This window comes from Cariama cristata, unplaced genomic scaffold (assembly GCF_000690535.1).
Source record: "Cariama cristata isolate BGI_N322 unplaced genomic scaffold, ASM69053v1 scaffold7212, whole genome shotgun sequence".
Lineage (NCBI taxonomy): Eukaryota > Metazoa > Chordata > Aves > Cariamiformes > Cariamidae > Cariama > Cariama cristata.
Window position 1 is genome coordinate 18,071 of NW_009605433.1, and position 23,501 is coordinate 41,571.

Here is a 23,501-nt window from a genome sequence, read left to right on the forward strand (position 1 = left end):
GCTGGAAAAATGCTTTCATAAAACAAATCCTGGGGAAAAAAATCTTGTATAAGTTGGATGCAAGTCAAACATAACCTTTCATTAGCTTTTGTTTTATTTTTTAGAAAACATGTTTCATTCAGTTTTGCTCGCTGGTTTATGAGAAACTAAATGACAGCTACTCAAAATGGTCTGTGGGATGGAGGCACAGAAAATGTAATGTTAGTGTGCTCAGATTTGTTTCATGGCAGGCTTTTATTGTGTGACAGAAATATTGCTTGCCCTCATCTCCTGTGGAGATTAAGTTAATCAGCCCAAGCTCAGCCTTGCTCCCTTGTAAGGACAGGCAGGAGAGACTTTGACAAGATTCCATGGTAGTGGCAGTGCTCCAGACAGCCTTGGCTCTCTTTTCTCTTGGGCTACAATTTGTTTTCTCCCTTCTTCTAAATCCGAAAGAAAATCATGCCTTTGGAGGACATGTATCAATCTACTGCATCCTCTTTGAGTGGAGGGGATGTTTTTCCCAAGTTCTGAGGTGTTGTGTAGAAAGAATGGTATTAGGGACGAATTGACTTAGTCTTTCATACCAGTGTAGCTGGAAGAGTTGTTTTTCAGCTATTTCTTAGAATTTTAGTATTCTTCATAGTATGATAGCAGTAAACTTGGTGAAACTACCCAGTGTTCTAAAAGCTGAATACGACTGTTTTACGAAGTTCTGCTGTCTGTGTCTTGTGCTTGAGCAACTGTATTGGAAATGTTGGGAAATACTTTGTTTCTTGGTATATGAAGTCAATGGCTTTAGGATTCGTCAAGCTTGAGTCTCAAGGCTTGAAAGGAACACAGAAAAACTTATTTCCTTGTCCCTAAATGAACTTGCAAACCTAATATATCACATCTCTGAGCCCTTTTGAAATTGAAAGTGTTGGATCCTACTGGTGAATTTATACTACTTCCTCTCTTCCTCTAGTCTTGAAATACTGTACTTGAAAAATCCCAGGTAAACTGACTTGTATTGTTGCAGTGTTACATATGATAAAATCCTTACTGCTTATCATGTGAGGAACTGGCAACTGGAAAAAGCCACCCTAAGTTTCCATGGCCAGCTTTGGTTCTGTTCTGTCATTTCAGTGCTTGAATATGGAACCATGTGTTCATGTTGGGTTTTGATTTTGTGTTTACACCTCTGGTCTTACATGCAGTCCAAAGCATTCAAGATTTTAGTCATGACTGTACTATGGTGTCAGAAAGGATAAAAAGAGTGCTTAGAAGAGTTTGGTTTTAAATATTGTTGCAGTATTTCTTGACCTGAAAGTAGTCACTATTAGTGGCTTGAAAATACGCTTAAACATCCAGTATTAATTAAAAATTGTGTTACTAATGGCATTATCTGTACAAGTTATAACTTTTTCTAAAGGTGGATTTTGAAAAAAAGAGCATGTCTCTTTATCACACTTCTTTTTTTTAATTGCTTAAAGGTACTGGGTAAAAGCATGTTGTTGTAGGTCAATTTATAAATTTAACGCAATTAATTCTGGAATCTGGAAACAATTTGTTAGCAGAAGTGCTTTTTTCTATATTAGCAGTGCAAAGCCCTGAAAAATGTGAAAAACTTGCTGTTTGGTTCCTGTTAGTAACAAAATCCTGACAACTTTCAAGAATTTTAGTCCTTGACAGTAGAAGTAACTTGTCTATATCTGAAATAAATTTCATGGCATTTTTATTGCCGTTTAAAAAAATCATTCTTGTGGCTATATTCATCATGGAAAAAAAGAATAAATATATAAAAACATTGGTTTTACGTGTACATAAATCTTCTGTTTTATTGCAAGTGAAGCTTTTCTTTTAATCAATACATGAAAAAGTCGTCCATGGACTTTGCTAGGGTTTGCGTTACGAAGCTGTGTAATGATGCACAAATTCTTAAAGTAGTGTTAAGTTCTTGTTTAGTTGCATATTTCAAATATCTGTTTGACGTGTGATTGCTTGTGATGGAATGTTTATTGCAGAAATGTAGCTGGAGCTCTGACAGGAGGTTGCACAATCAGAGAGGCTTCTCAGAGTCGATAACTCTGCTGGAGTCGTGCTCCACTTCCGGTATATTTTTATTCTTTTGCAGACTATGGGTTGCATGTGACACTAAGGAAAGGCATATAGCTTTGCAAATCACCATTTCAGTTTCTACTATGTGCTTTTAGTATAATTCTTTCATAACCTTAGTTTTTGGACTATTCACCTCTAATTGAAAAAATGCTTTGACTTCTAGAGTTTTAGGGCAGAATTTCCCTTTTGGTGGAGGGGTAGGGGAGACTTTGTGCAGTGTTTCCAGACTGCTGGAAAAATGATGATGTTCTCAGTCTTTCTTGGAAAGTTATTCAATTAATTGTCTGCCCTCTGTTTAAAAAATTAAGTACTTTTTTTGTCTTTCTCAAGTTTGTCTAGCCTCTGTCTCCAGTCACTATTCTTTTTTGTGGGCTAGATGGTGTTACTAGTAATAGAGGTTTGTTGTTTTTTTTTTTTCTTTGGTATAGCTTCATGGAAAGTCTTTTCTAAAGCATAGTTATTGAACTAATATAATCTCCAGAGACTGAGTTGTCAAGGCTAAAGATAGAACTTGCCTTTTTATTGTTTTATAGCTTATTGTTTGTGTCTATAGTTAACACACAGTTTTGTTTGCAGCAAACATAGTCTAGGTCAGGTGAGAACAGGTACTATATGGCTGATGAGGTATTGTTTCTGTACCCCAAAATTAGTTACCTTTCTACTGGCTTATTATATTGCAAACTTTGTTGGTAATGTTTTTGGGTTTGTGGGGTGGTTTTTTTTGGTTTTTGGGTTTTTTTTGTAGCAAAACACTTTTCAGACCAAGGTATAGCGGGGCAGCTAGAGGTAGCAATTTAAGGTGTGGATGGGAGAACTTACTCTACTTCTACTGTAATGTGTTAAGCTGAGAGATCTAAAGTTGCTTTGCGTATTAAACAGCTTTTACAACAGCTAATGCGCTTTTATTTATGTTGTTTGTGATAACGTGTTATGTTTCTTCTTATGAACATGTTGGTATCTTGCTAATTCTCATCCTGTCCAACTGACTAAAGCTTACTTCCTGAAGTCTGGCTTCATGGATACCTGCCTGGAAAAAATCTGAGTGGCAGACAGCAATTTCCCAAGCAACAGATGTGGAGGGGGCTCTGTTTCCCTTGCTAAATAGCACCATCTCTTACCGGAGTTGTGCAGTTGCTTTCCTTTCATTGAAGTCTTTACCTGATTCCTCGCAGGCTGATGCCCAAAGAAGCCTAAGCCTTTTGAGCTGGGACTAGAACAGTTTCTCTTTGTTCTTTCATATCTCTGATTTGTCTGTCTTCTATACCATTTTATTAAAGGGAAGTTATATACCAGTATTTACATCTATAGTGTTAATTTTTATCCATCTTGCTTTTGCTTTCTATTGAGTGTTCCTTAGAGTGATGACTCCCATTGATCTAAATTATAAGTGTGTGTGTTTAAAATGAAGATGTTAGGACTTCTAAACCAGAAGTGGTAAATCTGTATGTGCTGCCTGTGGAAGAATCTGTCCTTCCAGGATAACCAAGAAAGCTGTGGGGACCTCAAAGGGCTTCTGCTGATGTAATTTACCAGTGAGATTTGGCTTTTTTTTTAAATTTTCTTAAGTAGTTACTGTACGTTTTAGGTGGGGGAACCGGGATTGCCTTGTATTTTTGGTGAATATGGTAACTTTGAGAACTCGAAAGGACGCGAGGTCACTTTTTTCCCTGCCGGGATAGTGTTACCCTGCTGTCCATCAGGTTGGCAGCTCGTCTCCAGCTGCAGTTCTTACAGTAGCTGGGAAGCCCAGGCCTGCGAGGCACTTCCCAGTGCCAGGTGCTGTGGTGACTGTGGAGTGCTGCTTCCACGGGGGTAAACATCAGTCACTTGTCTAACTACCAGTACTCCCTCTTCTTTTAATGCTATTTAAATATGTATGCTTTAAGTGTACTTGTGTTCAACACATTTACTAAAGTTTTATTGAAAAGGGCAGTTTTAAGAAGCTGTACTTATGCTTTATTTAATCCTAACATGAGACAAATATGGCCGTCTATTTTCTTATTTTCTGCACATTAAGATATCAAGAATCTATGTAGCCCTCCAGATAATTACACAACTGTTTTAGTCTCTTGATAAAGCATTTAAACCTGAAGCCATCTATTTTCTTATTTTCTGCACATTAAAATATCAAGAATCTATGTAGCCTTCCAGATAATTACACAACTGTTTTAGTCTCTTTGTGTAAGGTATTCTATTGATGGCAGAATGTGCCGCGTTTGGTGTAGAAGCTTTGTAGTTCGTAAAACTTGCACACAGAGCATATAAACCCATGCAAGTGAACCTTCTTTAAGGAAAATAAGCTGTGAATATCCCGAGATCTCACTTGCTGTGAAATGAAATAATATAATTTGATGTAATAGCAATCAGCTTTTGCTGCTGTTACACGCCTCCCTGAACTATTTTCAAACAGTATCTGTTGTACCTGTTTGTGTAAGTTTTACTGAAATATGTTCTTGGTGATATTTTGGTCTATATTCTTCATCTTCCTTGGAGACACTGTTCTATTATCTCATAGTTGTTCTTAAAGATGTAATACTAAATGGAATTAATATGATGCTAAATGGAAATAATAAAACATTAATGTAATAAATTGAAGTTTGGATGTAAAGACTATTAACCACAATAAAATATCTTAGTGTAGTGAAATCAGTGTTGTTATGTAGTGTTAGAAGTTTGACTTTGGAGAAGAAAAACCCCACTAAAATAGATTGTCTGGAATGCATCTTCAGACAATGTGAACTTTCCATAACTTCAAGCATAAAATAGTGCCTTGAATGGGTGTCATTCAGAACAGATCTGTGGATCCAAGGTTCCTGCATCTAGTCAGTGGAGAGAGAGGGGCTCTGGTGTGAAGGAAGTATGACTTGCCCTCAGTATTAGCAGAAGCCTGAGGCTTCTAGGTTCTCTGACTTGTACCTGTACTGCATACTGACAGTACTCTTGCATGCTTACTGTGTACGAGTTGGTTTCACAGATTTGTGCTGCATTTTATATTGGCTTATTTTAGGAGGTGTTTCAGGTGGTAAGATTTGTTGCTGCAGAGGAAAAACAGCAACACCCGGAAAAACTACGTGCCTATGAAAGAGCATTACTACTTGTATGTATAGCTGTCTGTAGCCTTGTACCTGAGACTTCCTTCAGTGCTAATATGGATGTTAACAATATTCAGAGGTCTGCAGGCTCTGGTGTTAGTGAGAGTGTGTATTCTGATATATACACGTGTGTGTGTATCAATAATCCATACTGGTTTCAATAATCCTGCCTTGAGGTTTCAAGATCTCCTCATTGAGATTTTAAATCTTTACTGAGTTAAATTTTCTTTGCGAAAGGTTATATATTTAACCTAAATTTGCAAAAGCTCTGTGAGCATTGCAAGATATTAAGAAGTAATGAGCTCTGTAGAATTGTATTATGCTGGCAACAAGAATGGGTGATGAATTAAGTGCCTTATACTCAGGCTCGTATGTCAGTTTGTGTACTTTGCCTATTCTAACAATGTAATGAAAATTCTCAAGTGAAGCGTCTTACTCTGTCTACGTTGACTTGTCTGCTTTAAAGTACTAAATCGCAGTTTTCTGTTCTCTGGACAGCAAAATAAATGTGATTAACTTAAAACTAGGTAGAGGGATCTTTTGTGTACTTGATTATAGATAGATAAAGGTAGCACTATTGGTATTGGCCTGAAAGGTGCCTTTCAAACAGCGTTCTTGCCTGAAACTAGTGAGTTGTATAGATCTATTTAGAACTTGTTTCTCAGGCAAACTTACACTTGCTGCTTTAATTAAAAAAAAATTATTAGTGTTGGGCACCAAAGGCAATGTCCTGAGTGTGTGTTTTTCCTTACCAATGAAATGGCAGTAGGATATTCCCCAAAACAGTTAAGTCTCAGAGAGGGGTCCAAGGTTTTCTCTTGATTCAGTCAGTAGCATCAGAAAGTCTGTCGTTGTCACAAAGAAGTAATGGCTGCTGTGGCCTTACTTGGAGGGCTGAAAAATGTGAATCATGCAAAGCTAAGCCTTGTAACAAGGTCGTCTTGTTTATCGTTTGCCCCACTGGTAGAGAGTTAAAGGGTATTATTGATAGGATAATTGACTGCAGGAACTACCTTTCTGCAAACCAAAAGCATAGGTTGGTGGTGTAGACAAAATGGAATTGTTTAATTGGAAGAGACCTCTTAAGATCATCTAGTCTGACACCTTTGCTCAAGCAGGGTCAGCTAGAGCAGGTTGCCCAGGACCGTGTCCAGTCAGGTTCTGAATATCTCCACAGATGGAGACTCTACAACCTCTCTGGGCAACCTGTATTTCAGCACCTTCACAGTAAAAAAAAAAAAGTGTTTTCTTGTGTTCAGATGGAATGTCATGTTTTTGATTTGTGCCCATTGCCTCTTCTCCTGTCAGTAGACACCATTGAGAAGACTCTGGCTCCATCTTCTTCATTCCCTCCCATTTTATACACGTGGGTAATATTTCCCCCCTCAAGCCTTCTCTTCCCCAGGCTGAAAAGTCCCAGCTCCCTCAGCCTCATAGTATGAGATATGCTCCAGTCCCTTAATCATCTTTGTAGCCCTTTGCTGAACTTGCTGTAGAATGGCCATGTCTGTCTGGTACTGGGGAGCCCAGCTCTGGACACGGCAGGGCAGGTGTGGCCTCGCCAGCACTGAGTAGAGGAGAAGGCCCAGCTCCCTCGACCTGCTGACATAATACTCTGCCTAATGCAGCCCAAGGTGCCGTTGGCTGCCTTTGCTGTGAGGACACGCTGCTGACTCTTGGTCTCTTGGTTGTCTACCAGGACCCAAGGTCCTTCTTGGCAGAGCTGCTTTCCAGCTGGTCAGCCTCCAGCTCCCCACCAGCCTATACTGGTCCTGGGGCTGTTCCTCCCCATGTGCCGGACTTGGCGTTTCCTTCTCTTGAACTTCATGAGATTCTTCTCTGCCAGTTTCTCCAGCCTCTCCAGATCCCTCTGACAATTCAAAGATCTGATAATTCAAACAGGTCAAAGAACCTTCTAATTTTTTTCTTTTTTATGATTGAGTTGAGGTATTACTGTTCATGCATGTTTGAAAATAGGAAATAAAAACTAGCTTCTCACGGCACTTAAATAGGCACTCTCAGTATTGATAGTTGACCGCCAAGGTGACTTATGTATGACAGGGCGTTATCACAAATTATGGTGAACACATGAAAATCAAGATCAGTCAGGTTTGTTGATTTCTATGGAGGGAAGCTTTAGTACTATAGAAATAATTAGGAAAATGGCTACAATAAAAGCAACTAAAATACGGATAGTTAAGAGCCGTAGATCTTAAGACTTACTTTGGTCTCTCCAAAAAAGGAAAAGTAGCAAAGATTTTAAACTTGAGTAACTGCCAGTCGGTCCAAGGAATGCAAATTTTGTATGCTGGTAATACCCATTAAGGTTTTTTTTAGTTCCTTGAATGTTAGATAAATAGTAAAATAAACAAGTGTCTCAGTAACAAAGTTTCAACTGATTTTAATCCATTTTTATTTATTATATGCTTCCACTAGATGAGACTATGTCATAATGTAATGTGTATGAAGTAAAAAATTCAAAATACAAAGATGCTATAAGTGCACCCTGATAATGTAGATCATATACTATATTTTTCACTTTATATCACTTATGAATCCTGAGATAATATGTTTTGCTGAATTGAAGTTGCTTGATGGAGTCTATTTTGAAATATCCTAACAGTAAATTTTACTATAAAATTACATTAATATTAATTTATACATCTGAATAAAACCAGCATTACATAATTGTAGTGAGTTTTGGGATTAAGGAATGCAGGTACAGAGGGAGGCAGTCCAGTGTAGTCATGGTAGGAATGGCAGTATGATGCATTAAAACTTTGGAAATGGGTATAGACCAAAATATGAGAAAAAAAATCCAATTAATATGGGACTGCTTAAGTGAAACTGAAGAAAACCAGTACATTTTAGAGGAAGCTAATGTAAAGAAGTTAGCATAACAACCTGAGAAATTCAATGCTAATAGGTTGTGTAGTTAACGATAACTTTTATGTCACTACATTCTATAGTTTTAGAAAAACTGAAGGGAAAGTAAAGGAAAAGGCTGTTGCAGAGATCTTTCTGCACATTGCTTCAGAAAGAAGCTTAGAGGAGTCTCCATACTGGAATCCTTCTTTACAGTGTTCATGCTGGAGGATCTCTCTCACGCGAAAGTGGTACTAGAAAAGTTTTTTGGACAAAATGACACAAACAGTAAGGTTGCTGAGACTGCTTGATATTTATCTGTCTTTTTTGCACCTGTTTGTGTCTCATTAAGGCACGTAAGAGTGTGTTTAAGCGTAGCATTTATCTACATTAGTACTTAAAACTGTTTTGACAACAGTGGTAAGGAAGATGGTAAATATAGTCCTGTGGATAACAGAGGGGCCCCCAGCCCAGTAGCAGAAGTCGTGAGCCCACAGGTGTTGTGATGGGGAAGAGCTAACACCTGTTGTGGAAGAAAGTCAAGTTTTGTTCATTGTGGAGTTCCTTGAAGTAGTTGCTGCATTTGAGGAACAAAAGCTTTTGATGAAGCTCTTCATTTAAGTGTTTTTTTTTTGTCAGAACTAAACTGCTTTGGGCTAGGCTTGTTTTGTGGATGAATGAAGTGAGAGCTGGTGATCAGCTTACTCAAAACAGAGAGATCAGTAATGGAGTCTAACAGATCTGTGCTATTTCACAACCATAAGTGATCTAAAATGGTGAATAATGATTAATTAATGATGATAGAGTAGTGAAAATTAAAGCTATAGCAAATCACAGGAGAAATTAGTATTGATTGGTGCCTGAGTGGTTAAAAGTGTTAGGTGAAATTCAGCATTGATGGATATTGAGTGAGTGCATGGGAGTAAAACCTCTCATCTTTATGTACTTGTGCTGTTGAATGTTGAACTTGCTTTGATTTATAGTACCTGGTTTTGTGAAAGAATCAGTTTAGTACACAGTGACTGTAAAAATTAACCAGATATTTCAGTTAACTTAAAATTTAATGAAGAACAGAACAGGAAACATTGCACTGCTTTGTGTACTTACGGTGTGCTCACAACTTAATTATCTGTAGTTTCCCACCTTGATTCAAAAAGTATGTAATGGAAATAAAAAGCTCTGGAGGGTGGTGATGAGAATTGGAGTAGCTTTCATAGAAGGCTAATTGGAAGAGAGATGACCAAGGGGGAAATGATGGCAGTGTGTAAAGCTGTGTCTTGTGGCAGGTGGGTAAAGAGTCATTGTTCCTTTTGTGACTGAAGAATGGCAAGCTCAGAACGAGGTCCACTTGCACACAGCCTGTAGGTGGTGGAATTCATATCTTATGATGCTGTAAATGCAAGAGACTCAAACAAATACAGAAAATATTTAGACAAAATCGCTGAAGAAAATTCTGGCTGGAGCTGTTAACTGTGACAGTGCCATTTCTGGCTCACAACTACACCAGAGCAGTGCTACCATATGCTGGACTTGTTCATGTCCTCTTTCCTGAACACCCTTATCGTCATCTCTGGAGGCAGTATGTGCATCCAGACTGACCTGTGAGTTTGCTCCATGTATGTATTCTTTTGAAACTTGTATGTGCGGGGTAGTAATGAATGAAATGAAACCAATAGAATATGTGGAAACATTGGTTTCATATGGAAGAACTCTGCACTGTGTAATGGCCCCCTAGTATGCCTCTCTTTAATTTCAGGATAAAATGAGGTATTTTAAATAGATTATAAAACTACTGATTATTTCATTAAATAAATGTGATATAGAAAAAACTGTATCAGACCATGAAAATGTTTGAGTAAAGGACATTAGAAAGGAAGTTTTTTCCTTTGTTCTTTTTTAATCACCTCTGAAATACTGTTACTATGTGAGATGTAAGTGGAAGTCCTATGTTTGCTTTTATAAACCAATTTATACTTCTTGTTTTTTTCTGCATAGGCTTTTATTTTAATATTTTAAAATAAAAAGTACAATACAAAAGTAAGATTGATGTTAAAAGTTTGTAAATATTCACATTTGTCCTATATTGTTGTGTTTAGTGTTTAAAATCTCCCCTTCTCTAAAGAAAAAGACTGAATTTTGGCTTTTGAAGCAAAAACAAAGCAGGTAATTGCATTGCCCCAGAGCAAACCAGGATTTGGGGAATCTTGTTGTGCTTCAGCTTGATGCGTGGAAAAGTTTTCTGTGTTAGCTGTGTGACCCTGGACAAATTGATTGACTCCACAGATTTGAAGGCTTAAGGGCAGAATGGACTCCAGACTTTGGGAATTCATCACCATCACTCATCTGCTTTTAAAAATCCCTGGATGTGACCTAGGAGCCTTGTAGATGTTCTGTGCCTGCTGCTTCTCACAGCACGGGGCTCAGGGCGCTTTGTACTCCTGTACGAGTAGTTAGCATGGTTTCTCTGTTGAATTTACCAAAGAATTGAAATTCTTTATTGGATGTCCTGGATATTTCCTGTATCTTTGGAAAAGGTGTCTTTTAGTAGGTTACAAAGTATTTCTCACTAAGTTGCACTTACCCTGCATAACTTTATTTCTACATCTGTTTTGAGACCAGATTCTTCTTGGCCTCTTACTCTCTTATTTATATTACTGACCCATTAAATATTTTTTTCGTTACCATTTGCTTTCCTTTTTCATCATCAGTGTAAGTCTAGAAAGATGATCCTGTAATACACTCAAGATGCAAAACCTGGCTTTATTTAAGTGCTGTGAAAATATTGTGATACTTTTCTTGATTCTTATCTGATTCTTACCATTTTCATTTCTTAGTTCAAACTGAGCCACTGTATGGAGAAGTAACTTAAAACAGGAATGTTTTTGTGAAATTAACAAATTTAATAACAACCATGCTTTAAAGTAATTTTGATTATCCTTGCAGTTTTACTTCCTTACCCCTGTTTTCAAATTCTAGCATGATTTTACTGCTTATTCTCATTATATCCAAAGTAAATAATTTCTATGTCACATACTTCAAAAGTGAGGACTACAAGCCTTATAAATAGTTTTTATTTTGATAGCATTTGATTTTTTTATAACTTAAAATCTCCTATAGACTGAGGGGGGGGAAATAGGTTTAAAATTGAAGTGAGGGATCAAAGACTAATTTTTAAATCTTGATCAAGTGTGTTCCTTAATACATGTTCCTGGAAAGTAAGCTTTCAAGAAGCTTATACTCTAGCTTTTCTTCAAGCATAATTACTTGATGGATGTAGCAGTCAAAGATTGATGGATCAGCTTTCAATCCTGTATTGCAGAATTTTATAAAAGCTGAAACCAGTCAAATTAGGTCTAATCAGATCTGATCAGATCAAAGATATATCTGGTCTAATACCTCACTCCCAACAGGTTGATAACAGATAGCACAGACACATAGGTACGAATTGGACAAATAAATAGCAGTATTTCCCCGGCATGCTTTGCTAACATCCATCAATTTGTATTTTATGACCTTCCTCTGTATTTTTGCAGTTGTCACTTAAACTTGACCTAGTTGAGAAAGAAGACTCCCTAGTGCTATTTGAATCTTCATGATATAATTCTCTAGAATACTTGATCAATTTTACTTAGATACCATATTTGTGGTTTTCAACCAAAATATCTGGTTTAGTTTTTCTCTGAAAGGATACAATCCACTGACCTGTTGTAAAATTTAGACTCAAAATTTAAGTTGGGAAGTTTGTGGCCTTAAAACGATGATCATCTTTGTTGTTGTCGTCTTCGGTTGTTTTTTTGGTGGGTTTTGTTTTGTTTTGTTTTTGTTGGGAAGTTTATGGCACTTAACAAGACCTTAAAACAATGATCATCTTTGTTGTTGTCGTCTTCGGTTGTTTTTTTTGGTGGTTTTTGTTTTGATTTGGTTTTGTTCATAGGGAGGTATTCCATGGTAGTAATGCCAGATGGGCCTGTGGCTGTTCATTCCTAGATTTAAGTGAGAATGTATAAAGCCAATACCTTGTTCGTGAAGATTCCCTCTGAATTCAGTGAATAAAATGTGGGGGTTGACTCTTGGAATTAAGTTACCCTCATTGTCCTATTTGCCAGTTGCCATTTAATGTTTGAGTGCCTACTGTGTGATACATTTTGACTTTTTAACATTGTTGAACTTTATTAGAACTGCTATTTGTTCTTTTCATGTTTGGAAAAAATAATTTTTTCATGTAAATGTGGACCTAATTAAGGTAGCTAATAATTCATAGAAGTATATTTGTTTTGGGATGGGTGGGAATTAAGTTTTGAAGAGTCCAATGGAAGTAGAGGAGTAACAGTTGTTTCATGTAACTGCTGACAGAATCATTAAATAAATGGGAATGATTTCATTTGGATGGAAAATTGATAGGGACAACAGTTTTTATCTTGTCTCTTCAGCTAGTAGCATGTGTAATTATTTTTCCAAACACTTAATTTTGCTTGTTTTGTTTTTTTTTCAGGATGGATTAGATGCTTTGGTATATGATTTGGATTTTCCTGCCTTAAGAAAAAACAAAAACATTGATAACTTCTTAAACAGGTGTAAGTATTTAATGTTTCAGTTGCTAAATAACAAAGGACTATAAATACCAATGAAAATAAGAAATAAAAGCGGTTCTAGTTTTTTCAAAGGCAGCTAGGGATTTAGGGTACATTAAGTGTTTGGGTGTAAGTTGTTTTAAGTATCTGATTATTTATTTCCCAGTGAGAACTGACAGCTACCTATACAAATCTAATCCCCAGCAACTGAGTGTCCGTTTGTTGCAACTGTAAATGACATTGTTTTCAGTGGCACGAAGACTTTTAAGAGCAAGGCCTTTGTTCTTTGTTCTTGGCACCCCTCTGGATTCCCATATCTTGCTTTATAATTTTATGTACTAATATATCATAAGCAATTAACAGTCGAATGACATAACTTGTATACAGTGTCAAGAAATCATCTTAAAAAGTTATTTACTGACAAACTGGAGCATGTGTTTTGTAGCCGTTTTTTAGTATAAAAGGTCTCTTTTCCTTAGCCTGTGAAATTCTTAAGGTGCATAGCTGCTGTATTTACTTGTGCATGCAGCTGATGTGTCTGCAGAATTCCTTCCTGTATTTGACCTGTATTTTTCCACTACCAGTTTTCCTGCACAGTTTTTTACAGAAGCCATAGTTCCATAATTTTCATAAATAAAAACTAAAAGGCATTTAAGAGATCTTTTCTAAAGTCTGCCAAACTGACAAATTCTGGAAAACATGGCAGAGACGTTTGCTGATTCGCGACTTGTTTCTGCTTGTGGACTGAATGGGCAAGCCTTGAAATTAAACTAATGTTATTGGATTTTTACAAGCTTAAGCATCTCAGTTAAATGTTGTAATAAATGGCTTTTGTGCCAAATATAAAGTAATTTGACTAAAGTAATTTTTGTCTATGCTTCATTGAAATTGGTGGTTTTGTTTCTGTTTCCAGGTGTTTTCAAATAGTTGGTACAACTATAAGCAATAATAGTGAATTTGTGGATTTTATTCTATATTATTCCCTATTTGTGGGAATAGATGAGTCCACTAGATCTAGCTCATGGCTCACTTGCACGCAGGCTGATTGCTGGAAGGCCCAAGTTCAACTTTTCACAGTTCAAACTGTATTTGATACCATATACTGTGTTACATGCACATTTTGTATACTCAGTTATTTACAGAGAAGGTGTGGTGAAACTCTTGGAGAAGGGAGAAGTTGTATTAGGCAAAGGAAATACTCATTGCAACAGATAATTTGAATGTAATTTTTATGAATAGTGAAATCATGAGTGAGTCTCAAAGAGCTTCACTTTTTGCAATTGAGGCTGAGTGAAGGAAAATTTATGTTTACAGTCTGATAATGAATATCTTGTAGCTATAAATTATATACTGTGTAAGATGTGACCTGGAGTAATATGAAGGTGGAGAACAGACCATATTGTTTCACTTCAAACTGCCTTTAGAGCACTAATCTTGCTGTTTGCTGAAATACGAAAGCAAGCTGTGGATGTATGAGTAGTGGCCTTAGAGGGAGCTGTGCAGTCTAGTTTGTCTCGAATTTCTATTTAAGAATACATAGACATGTAGGAACATTTTCATGTTATTTTAGTTCTAATAGAAAACTGTTTAAAATATCTTTTTGCAGTATTAGCTGTCCAAACAGTTTGCACCATTATTCTAGAACTTTAAAATAAATTTCTAGATTGCAAATAAAATGGGAGTTTGCTTCCTTTATTTTATAGACTGATTGCCCTTTAAGCCAGTCCTTAGCCCCTCTTATTTTTCTCTGGTTTCTTTGTATATTAGTGGGGCCTCCAAAATCTGCTTCTGCCGCCTAAGGTTGTGAAGGTTATTTTTGCAAATGTAGAACCTTATTAATTTTCTACCATATAGAATTAAAAGAAGAAAGAAATCAATATTCAAAATGGTCAAGAGCCCTACTTTGCAGCAGGGACTCAGTGTATTTCAAGACAGCATCTAAGCTTATAATCAAACTTCAGGGCAAGTTGGGGAATGTGGTCGTTTGCCATGGGAACTACCCGGCCTGTTCATGCAGCGTGAACTGACCAAGTCCTCCACTGGTAGTGGGAGATAAGGACCTGCCTATTTAAATACATTGCAGCCTGATAAACCTTGTTTAACAGATTTTAGAAAGTGGAGGTCACATTTCCAACATGGTTGTTGCTGTAACATATTGTCTGAAGATAACTGTCTCAAGCAGTCGGTTGTAATTTGCAACTGCTGACAAGCCTGGTTCACATTATCTAAAAATCCTTAGCTTAAATTGCTCTTTTCCAACATTATTGTTACTGTAACATATTGTCTGAAGATAACTAAGTCTCAAGCAGTCAGTTGTAATTTGCAACTGCTGACAAGCCTGGTTCACATTATCTAAAAATCCTTAGCTTAAATTGCTCTTCAAATGTATTTTCCTTAATTCTCTGTTGGCCATAGGCGAGGCTTGTAATTGAAAACCATTTAAAGCATTCATATCATGCCTAGCTTTCTCTTGCACCTATGTCAAGATTTTTCATTCAGAGGTGGTGGACCTCCTGTTGTGAGATTACTGGGCAGTAAGTTAACAATGACTAGAAAATTGTCATGAGAATTGCTGCATTTTAGTTCCATGCAGTCTTACTCACCCTCTACTATAGGTCAGTTTTCACCAGGACCAAATAAGGCAATGCATTGTTTTTTTTAATTTACTGAGTATTCTGATCCTTGTGTGAAGTAATTTGTCAGAATTTTTGACTTTAATATAGTTTATTGAAATCAGCTAGTGGTATGCTGCATTGTAAAGGGATGGCTTTACATTAGACAGTAATGCCACAGAGTATTTATTCAAACAGAGCTATGTTTGTTCCTGTTGCGGTAATAAAATCTTACTGAGTTTTAATTATACATATGGTGCTTTTGTTTTTGATGGCCAGTGTAGGTAGAAATGTAATGGTAATTTTCTGTCATCTGCCACCTCATTTTTTTAAAAATATGAACTTAAAAAAATGGCATTTCTCCTCCTTTCTCTTCCTCTGTTCTTAGTTTTTTTCCTAAACTTTGCTTTTAGGCCTGGATTATTATTTTTGAAAATAAAATACCATTGCATAATTTATTTTATTAGAAATGTGTCTGTTTTAGTAAATGTTCCTTGCTTTTAGAAATACTGAAGCAAGAAGCTTTTCCATGTAATCTCATGCCAGCGTTGACCCACATGGATTAAAATAGACTGTTTTAATCTTTGACCAAATTTGGAATTAGAATATCTGCCCACTGGGACTTTGTAAATTATTGTAGTTTATAGAATGACAGGTTTATATAAATAATTGCAGTTATTCCCACTGCATGTTTTAAATGAAAATCTACCCTTTTGAGTATTGGGAATAATAAAAGTGCAGAAAAGTGAAAGCTTATCTTTTTAAAAATAGTTTCTTCAAGTGTCTTGTATGTGTACGATATGATATTTTCCTCAAATGTGTTACATATTTATCCAGAAATAATTTTGCACTGATCAGTGTACAAGCAAGATCATGCTGGATATGAAATTTTTGCATAGTTTTTTTTGCAGGTAATTATTTTAAAAGAAATTCTCAAATTAAGATCTCTGGTAACTTGATTGTACAGTAGAGTCATTGCATTATGTTTGTGTCAGGTTTTGGTTACTGGTAATGAGAGTGAGGTCATGCATTCTGCAGAGAGGTTTCCAGTAGGAAGGTAGGTTCAGAAGGAAGTCCCCTCCCCTCTTTAAGCAGCACATCTTCTCATCACTATGAAAAATTGAAATGAGATGAATGGGTTTAATTAAATTGATTATATATGAAATGTGAATTTTGCTTTATGTAGATAAAGACACGGTAAATAAAATGAGAGATCTGCGCATGAAAGCTGAAGATTATGAAGTGGTGAAGGTGATCGGTAGAGGGGCATTTGGGGAGGTTCAGTTGGTAAGTTATGTTTCTATTTGTACATTTGAAAGTATTCTGTAATATTTGCTCATGCATCTATTTCATAATATGGTGTTCAGAAGACGCAGTCTTATAATGTTAAAGCCTTTAGCTGAGTGAAATGTTATTTCTTTTTACCTCATGGAAGATTAGCTTTTACCACTGTATACATGGACAGTTGAACAAATCTTCAGGTCTAGAAGAATTTCTGCCGGTTCAGGGACTACACCAGATTTTTGTGGACACAGATCTCACAGATGAGATATGTTGTGTGTTGTTTGTGATAGATTAGCAACCAGGCTTGTTCATCTTGCTTTATTGAATTAGAGAACTGGTGGGAGAAACTGGAAATATGGCAGCAAGTATACATGTCTGCTAATGAACTCTGGGAAATGCTTATAGTTTTAACTTTATAGTTTTTAACAGGTGCCAACATTTGTCCTTTTAGAGACACATACCTACAATTACAAAGCGACTGTTATGCCTATGGACTTCTATGTTCAATATTCTAGCAAGTATTTTAAGAGCGGTGCATATATTGTCAGATAACAGAATGTAATTATTCTGTAGACCTAGAGTATATAATTCTTTATGAAAATGTGAAGAGTCTTATAGAACTTGTTAAATAGCGAAGCAGGAAAAGTAATATGTTGAATGGTGTTCTTCGTATGTTAATGTGGCAAACTAATGTGTTCTGTATGTCGTATTTGTCTTCACAGGTAAGGCATAAATCCTCAAGGAGAGTCTATGCTATGAAGCTTCTGAGCAAATTTGAGATGATAAAGAGATCAGATTCTGCATTCTTCTGGGAGGAAAGGGATATTATGGCTTTTGCTAATAGTCCCTGGGTTGTTCAGGTATAGTGATATTCTTTTAAAAATGTTGTCATTATAGAATAGTTTTGTTACAACACTGCATGACTTGGAATTATGTGTTTTCACTTTTAGCTTTTCAAAGTCCCTGTTTGGGTGTATTGGTCTGTTAGGGAAATACATTATTAACATTAGGAGTGCTGTGCACCACAAATGGCAGATATTGCACTTGCTTCAAAACTGTATTTTTTCATAACATTTATGAGAAGTTATTCTGTTTATTATTAAAACTTTGCCAGATACATATTGGTGAGCCTGGCCTGTAGTAATTCTTTGAGGCATCCAGCATACCAGAAAAATATGCTTAAGACACAGCTTCTGTCTATTCTAATTTCTGTGTGTATATTTGACTGCAAATTACACCCGCTGTAGTTACTTTTTCCTCATTTCAGCGTTATCACTGGCAGTTTTTTGGGAGGCATTGCTGCCTTTGAAGTTAAGGAGCGCGCCTGAAGCAATCGTTCTGCATTGTGTGTGCACATGTGAACTGTTTCGTTTAAACTGTTTTTACCCTTAAGGATGTAGATTCTTTTGTTAGGTTAGAATTAAACAGAATCATTCAAGACCTGGGTCAAATAGGTAACAACATTAGTATCTGTCTGGGAGTGATTGTCCAGAATAGTATTTTTATGATTTTGAAAAAGTTTTAAGTTAGGAAACTTAAATCTACTTGGACTACTCATGTTGAACAGCACGTTAACAACTGTAAGGGAAATATTTTTACTTAGTTGTTTAAAATTGAGGCTCACTTTCTATGCAATAAATACATTCACAATAGAAAAATAAATATTTAGTGATAACACAAATAGAGTCGGGCAAATGTTTGCAATACAGTAGTTTCATGTTTACATATTTGTCAACTAGTGTCCCAGTGAATAAGGAAGCATTTTGTCCTCTTGTGCAATGACCATTCTTTGAAATGATCTCAAAATCTACTGCACCAAATTCACTAATCTTAATTTATAACCAGAACTCTAGTCCTTCGTTGTAATATAAAGGGATGGAAGGACTGCCTGAAATTTACTCTAGAGATTAATTGCTTTTTAGGAGATCTACTGGATTATGCAAAATTGCTGCAGTAGTTGTAGTGATTCTGTTACTCTGTAAATCAGTTTGCGCAGAAATTCCTTTGATTTCCAACAAGCAAGAGATTAAAGATAACTGGAACATTCAGTGACTTGTTTTTTGTTTATTTGCTTTTTACAGTTATTTTACGCATTCCAAGATGACCGTTACCTTTACATGGTGATGGAATACATGCCTGGTGGGGACCTTGTGAATTTAATGAGCAACTATGATGTTCCGGAGAAATGGGCAAGATTTTATACTGCTGAAGTTGTCCTTGCATTAGATGCAATTCACTCAATGGGTTTTATACACAGGTGAAAAAGAAAAAAGTGTTGTTACATAGTGTTGTTTTATTCCTGATGCTGCCAGAATGACTTTGGTAATTGTTTAGGCAGTTTTAAAATTTATGACATCACTACTTCATTATTATTTCATAATTATTCCATTTTACAACTTGAAAGATTCTTGCTATCAGAAACGACAAGTCTGAGGTGATACAGTCAAAGTAAAGGTTTTCAGCAGGTGGGTGTTCCTCAGTTTGAGGAGTAATAAAATTGTCCCACTTTACTAAGAGATATAAGAACTAAAGTGGTGTGAACATGTTGGCCTCAAAATGGTTCTTTTCTTTTGATTAGAAAAAGCTGTTTTGGGAATTTGATCATGGTAGTATCTACTTTAGGAATTACTAATTCTCTGCTCTGCATTTGAAGCCTCAGTGACCCATTAAACAAGAATCTGTGAACAATGTGAGGAAAATCTCACAACCACATGTTTTCTTGTAAGGGGCAAGATTGAAAATTGAGGTGCCGAGGAAAGGAACTTGGCTTAGTTTCATATTATGTACTTGTCCTAAAGTGAAATGTAGTCACTTCTCAGATAGGTTGAGAAGTTTTCTTTTTGATACTTGAACTTTCATCTGTTGTTAGCTTTTAATTGGATTAACTAGGAGCAGAACAATAATTTTTTTCAACAGAAAATACAGGAGGAGTTTGAGGAAGACAGTATATAAATTCTGAATTTGTAATTTGGCCAGAAGATCAGTGTTAACACATAAGCTTTGGCAAAAAAGCAAAGCAAACTACTAATCCGTTACTTGAGTAGGATCTAGAGCATCATTAATTATGTAGCTATGATACATCTAATGGATAAATTATCTGGCTGAATGAACCATTTGTACATGTGTATTGCCAGCTTTAGAAAGCAGGCATTAGAGGTTGTCAGCAGCACAGTGAGGTTTTTTTTTTACATGAAAATTTAGATTATTTTGACACCAGCAGGTTTTTTGGAATTTGTTTTTCATTGGAGTTAGTCTTCAGTCTGAGGAATGAAAGGGAACTGATGAAATTGTGGGCCCAGTGCTTAATGGCTCAAGGACCTAGTGGAAAAAGGACATGGAGACCGCTGGGTCTGCCGCCTTTGCCTCAGCCTTTGCTGGCAAGGTCTGCTTTCAGGCCTTCCAGGTCCCTGTGCCTAGTGGCAGAGCTTGGGAGAGTGAAGTATTACTGTGGCAGAGGAAGATCAAGCTGAGTCCCGGTTGTACAAACTGTACATACACACGTCCAAGGCACCAGGTGGGATGTACCAAGGGTTGTGAGGGACCTGGGCAGTACCTCTATGATACTGCGCTCTGTCACCTTTGAAAGGTTGTGGCAATTGGGAGATTCCTGATGACTGGAAAGAAGCAAACGGCACACCCATCTTGCCCTGAGAAAGAGAAGGAGCGGGGAGGATCAGGGGAACTGCAGGCTGATCAGCCTAACGGCAGTCTTTGAGAATCTTACGGAGTAAATTCTCAGGAAACCATTTCCAAGCGCATGGATAGGAAGGTGATTTGGAACAGCCTGCCTGGATTTACGAAGGGTAAAGCATGCCTTGCCAACACAGTTGCCTTCTGTGATGAGATGATGGGCTCCACTGATGAGGGGAGAGCAGACAAGAATCTGTCAACAATGTGAGGAAAATCTCCTAGCCACATGTTTTTGACCCTGAGGAACCTGATATAACTTTGTAGTTGAATCCAACTTCGTTAGCTGTACTTTGATCAGGCAGTTAACCAAGCGTCTTGCAAAAATCCCTCCCAATCAAAATCAATCTGTGAATATACTGATATATTTCCGCTGCACTTCATTTGACACTTATGGCCAGAGTTCTCCTTTGAGGTCCCATAAATATACTTGCTCCTGAAATTCGTGTTACCCTTCCTTGGTAATTTTTTCCGACTATTACTCTGCTTCAGTATATTTAATAACATTAAATGTGCTGAACTTTGTGAAAATCTGTTTTCTGTAACAGAATTTTGAACCATGGAAAAATATTTGTTCACAGTAATATAATTCTGAAAATGACATCCATTTGTTCCTTTAAAATAAATTCCCTTAAAATACCTTTAAAAGTGGTACAGAGAAGAAGCTACGTTTTCAGGGTTTGTTTGAGATAGCTAACTCAGAACCAGAATGTTTTTTTTTTCTGTAGCCAGATGCTAGCGGAGAAGTACTTCAATCAGTGAGTGTTTTTTAGGAACTTGAGGTTCAAGATTAATGTCCTGATTTGTTAAATTTGGTGACATAAAGCTATATTCCCACATCCATTGTAATTTTTTCAGATGTTGTAGTTCAGCAATCTGTGTGTTAGACATGATACTTAGAGAGAGCTGAAAAAAAAAATGGAGGAAATAATGGTGCTTTCATGTTGGTGTTTTTTCCTTCTGATGTTGCATCTGAAAAATAGTTGACCTCATTGATTTCATAAGTTAAATTGATTTATTTACTTGTAAAAAAAAATATATTTTTCTTCCTTCAGAGATGTGAAACCTGATAATATGCTGCTAGATAAAGCTGGTCATTTAAAACTAGCAGATTTCGGTACTTGTATGAAGATGAACAAGGTAAACATATTTTTAATTTTGCTTTTCTATTCGTGGAAGCAAAACACACTTAAAAGTGAAAAGAAAATGCACTGAAAACTTTTTAGCTAGAAGAGAAGAGCTGAAAATTCCACTCTGTGCCTGTTACTATTCTTTATGCATCCTATTCAATGACAATGTAGAATGCAGAAATAGTTCTTGAAGTAGGGACTGTATCAACTTTTGTACTATTTCCTAGAAAACTTTCTGAAGTCAAGCCTTTGATTGTCTCTAGATCCTCTGGATTATTTCTTTAAGTCTTTGGTTATCAAAAGTTAATGTAAAGAAGTGAGATTACTTTTATGTAGTGTGTCAGTAATGAAAGAATAGAAACTGATGTACAAGTCACTGAATCCCAATTTTACTTATTAACCGTACGCTAATGTAGCAAAAGGGCAAATCTGAAGGGAACAAGTTAAAAGACTGTTTTTTATTTTTTAAAAAATATGTTCTGAGATCACTAAAAAAAAAAGTTTGCAACAGTATTTCATGTACTGTGAAGCACTGTTGTTGCCTACACACAGCTGTGTCTGGTTCCTCTCAGCCTGCACATATATATGAGGAAAACAATCTGAAATACATGACAGAGTATTGGTATGATAGAGATAGGTACTTGATAGAGTCTGTGTAGTATGTACATTGTGTTCTCAGCGTATTCCAGGAGCTTTGAATAAATCACTGTGTTTAGCTGCTTTGCCATGAATAAAAGGTACCGATGAAAACCAAGTGCAAGTTATGTGTGCCAATTCAAGGAGTTGCCTCAAGTCACAAACCATCCACTTCAGTGGAATAGCTGACACAAAATTTGGCTTTATTTTGACTTAATACAGATTTATCTTTGACTGATTGTGTTCTTAACAATGAGGAATTTTGAAATACATAAAAGCATTATCCTAGTGTTCAAGCTGTAAGTGCCAATAAAGAAAAGAAAAATTATTATGCAACTTTGCTGTATATTAACATTACCGAAGTAAACTCGTGTCAACACCATCTTACATTTTGTGGTGTTCTAAACAAAGCTAGCTGAGTAGTCTTGAGCCTAGTCTTGGGTTCCTCTAGTCTTGGAAGAGAAAGGTTACTCTGTGGGAGAGAAACTGCTCAGCATAGGAGCTTAATTTAGGTGCATTCTGGATTTGCTGCATACGCAATGCTGGATTTATATTTGTTATATTTACTTAGTTATACACTTTTATGCAAGTTTTTCTACTGATCCATTTCTAGGAATGACATAGGATTATTTCGGAAGTGCCTGAGTAGGGCACGTGGTTGCAGCTTCAGCATTCTGGATGCCAGCTGCAGTGTGACTGATCTCTGTTCTGCCAGCCCTTTCTCAGGGGTGTGAGGAATGTCCAATGTTTTTCTCAGCTGTTACCTGTTTTGAAGTCTGTCCACTTAGAGAATCAAGGCCCTGTCTACATTTAGTCTTCCTGGCATTAAGTATATTTGGTCACAGGCAAAAAACTTGCACTTTAGCTGATCCTGTCAGCAAAATCCCTGATGTTGACCCATTTATGCTAACAGAGGAGCTTTCCCTGTTTACGGAACATCCCGTTGGTATATGACACATTTATACTGGCACGAGCAGGAGAGGCTGTGCAGTGTTTACAGGGCCTAGATGCAATTCTGATTACTTCTTGGATATTAACTGAGGTTTTTAAAGTAGCAATCACTGTATCTGACAAATCTGGTGCTTTGTTCTGGATTTAGTAGCTTAGAATTTAACAATGTTAAACTACCCATTCGAAAAAGAATGTTGTTGACAAAAGTTGATGTTGATCTGTTGATATTGCTTAGGCTGCAGAAACTCTTGGATGTGTCTTGCAACTTTGGATCTTACATTTGGGCCTGGCTGTTTTCCTCCTTTTTTAGGAAGGTATGGTACGATGCGATACAGCTGTGGGAACACCAGACTATATCTCTCCTGAAGTATTGAAGTCCCAGGGTGGTGATGGCTACTATGGGCGAGAATGCGACTGGTGGTCAGTTGGAGTCTTTTTGTATGAGATGCTTGTAGGTGAGTGGTAGGATAATCAGAATTGACTATACTCCTTCACTGGACTTCATGTAAAATCACTGTTGTTTTTAACTGTTTAATTTATTATTCTGCTGACATAAGCTGTGGTTTACTGATCCTGGTATTTACAGAACATGTC

General features: G+C 36.7%; 1 protein-coding gene across 1 annotated transcript in view; it reads left to right on the forward strand.

Annotated features, from left to right (window-relative positions):
* Positions 1-23,501, forward strand: part of ROCK1 (Rho-associated, coiled-coil containing protein kinase 1) — a 62,674-nt gene that overhangs the window by 17,838 nt on the left and 21,335 nt on the right. The window contains exons 2-7 of the mRNA XM_009695942.1: positions 12,529-12,610; positions 16,406-16,506; positions 17,226-17,363; positions 18,585-18,760; positions 21,246-21,330; positions 23,218-23,362. Of these exons, the coding sequence (XP_009694244.1) occupies positions 12,529-12,610; positions 16,406-16,506; positions 17,226-17,363; positions 18,585-18,760; positions 21,246-21,330; positions 23,218-23,362 (727 nt within the window). The remainder of the gene's footprint in view (positions 1-12,528; positions 12,611-16,405; positions 16,507-17,225; positions 17,364-18,584; positions 18,761-21,245; positions 21,331-23,217; positions 23,363-23,501) is intronic.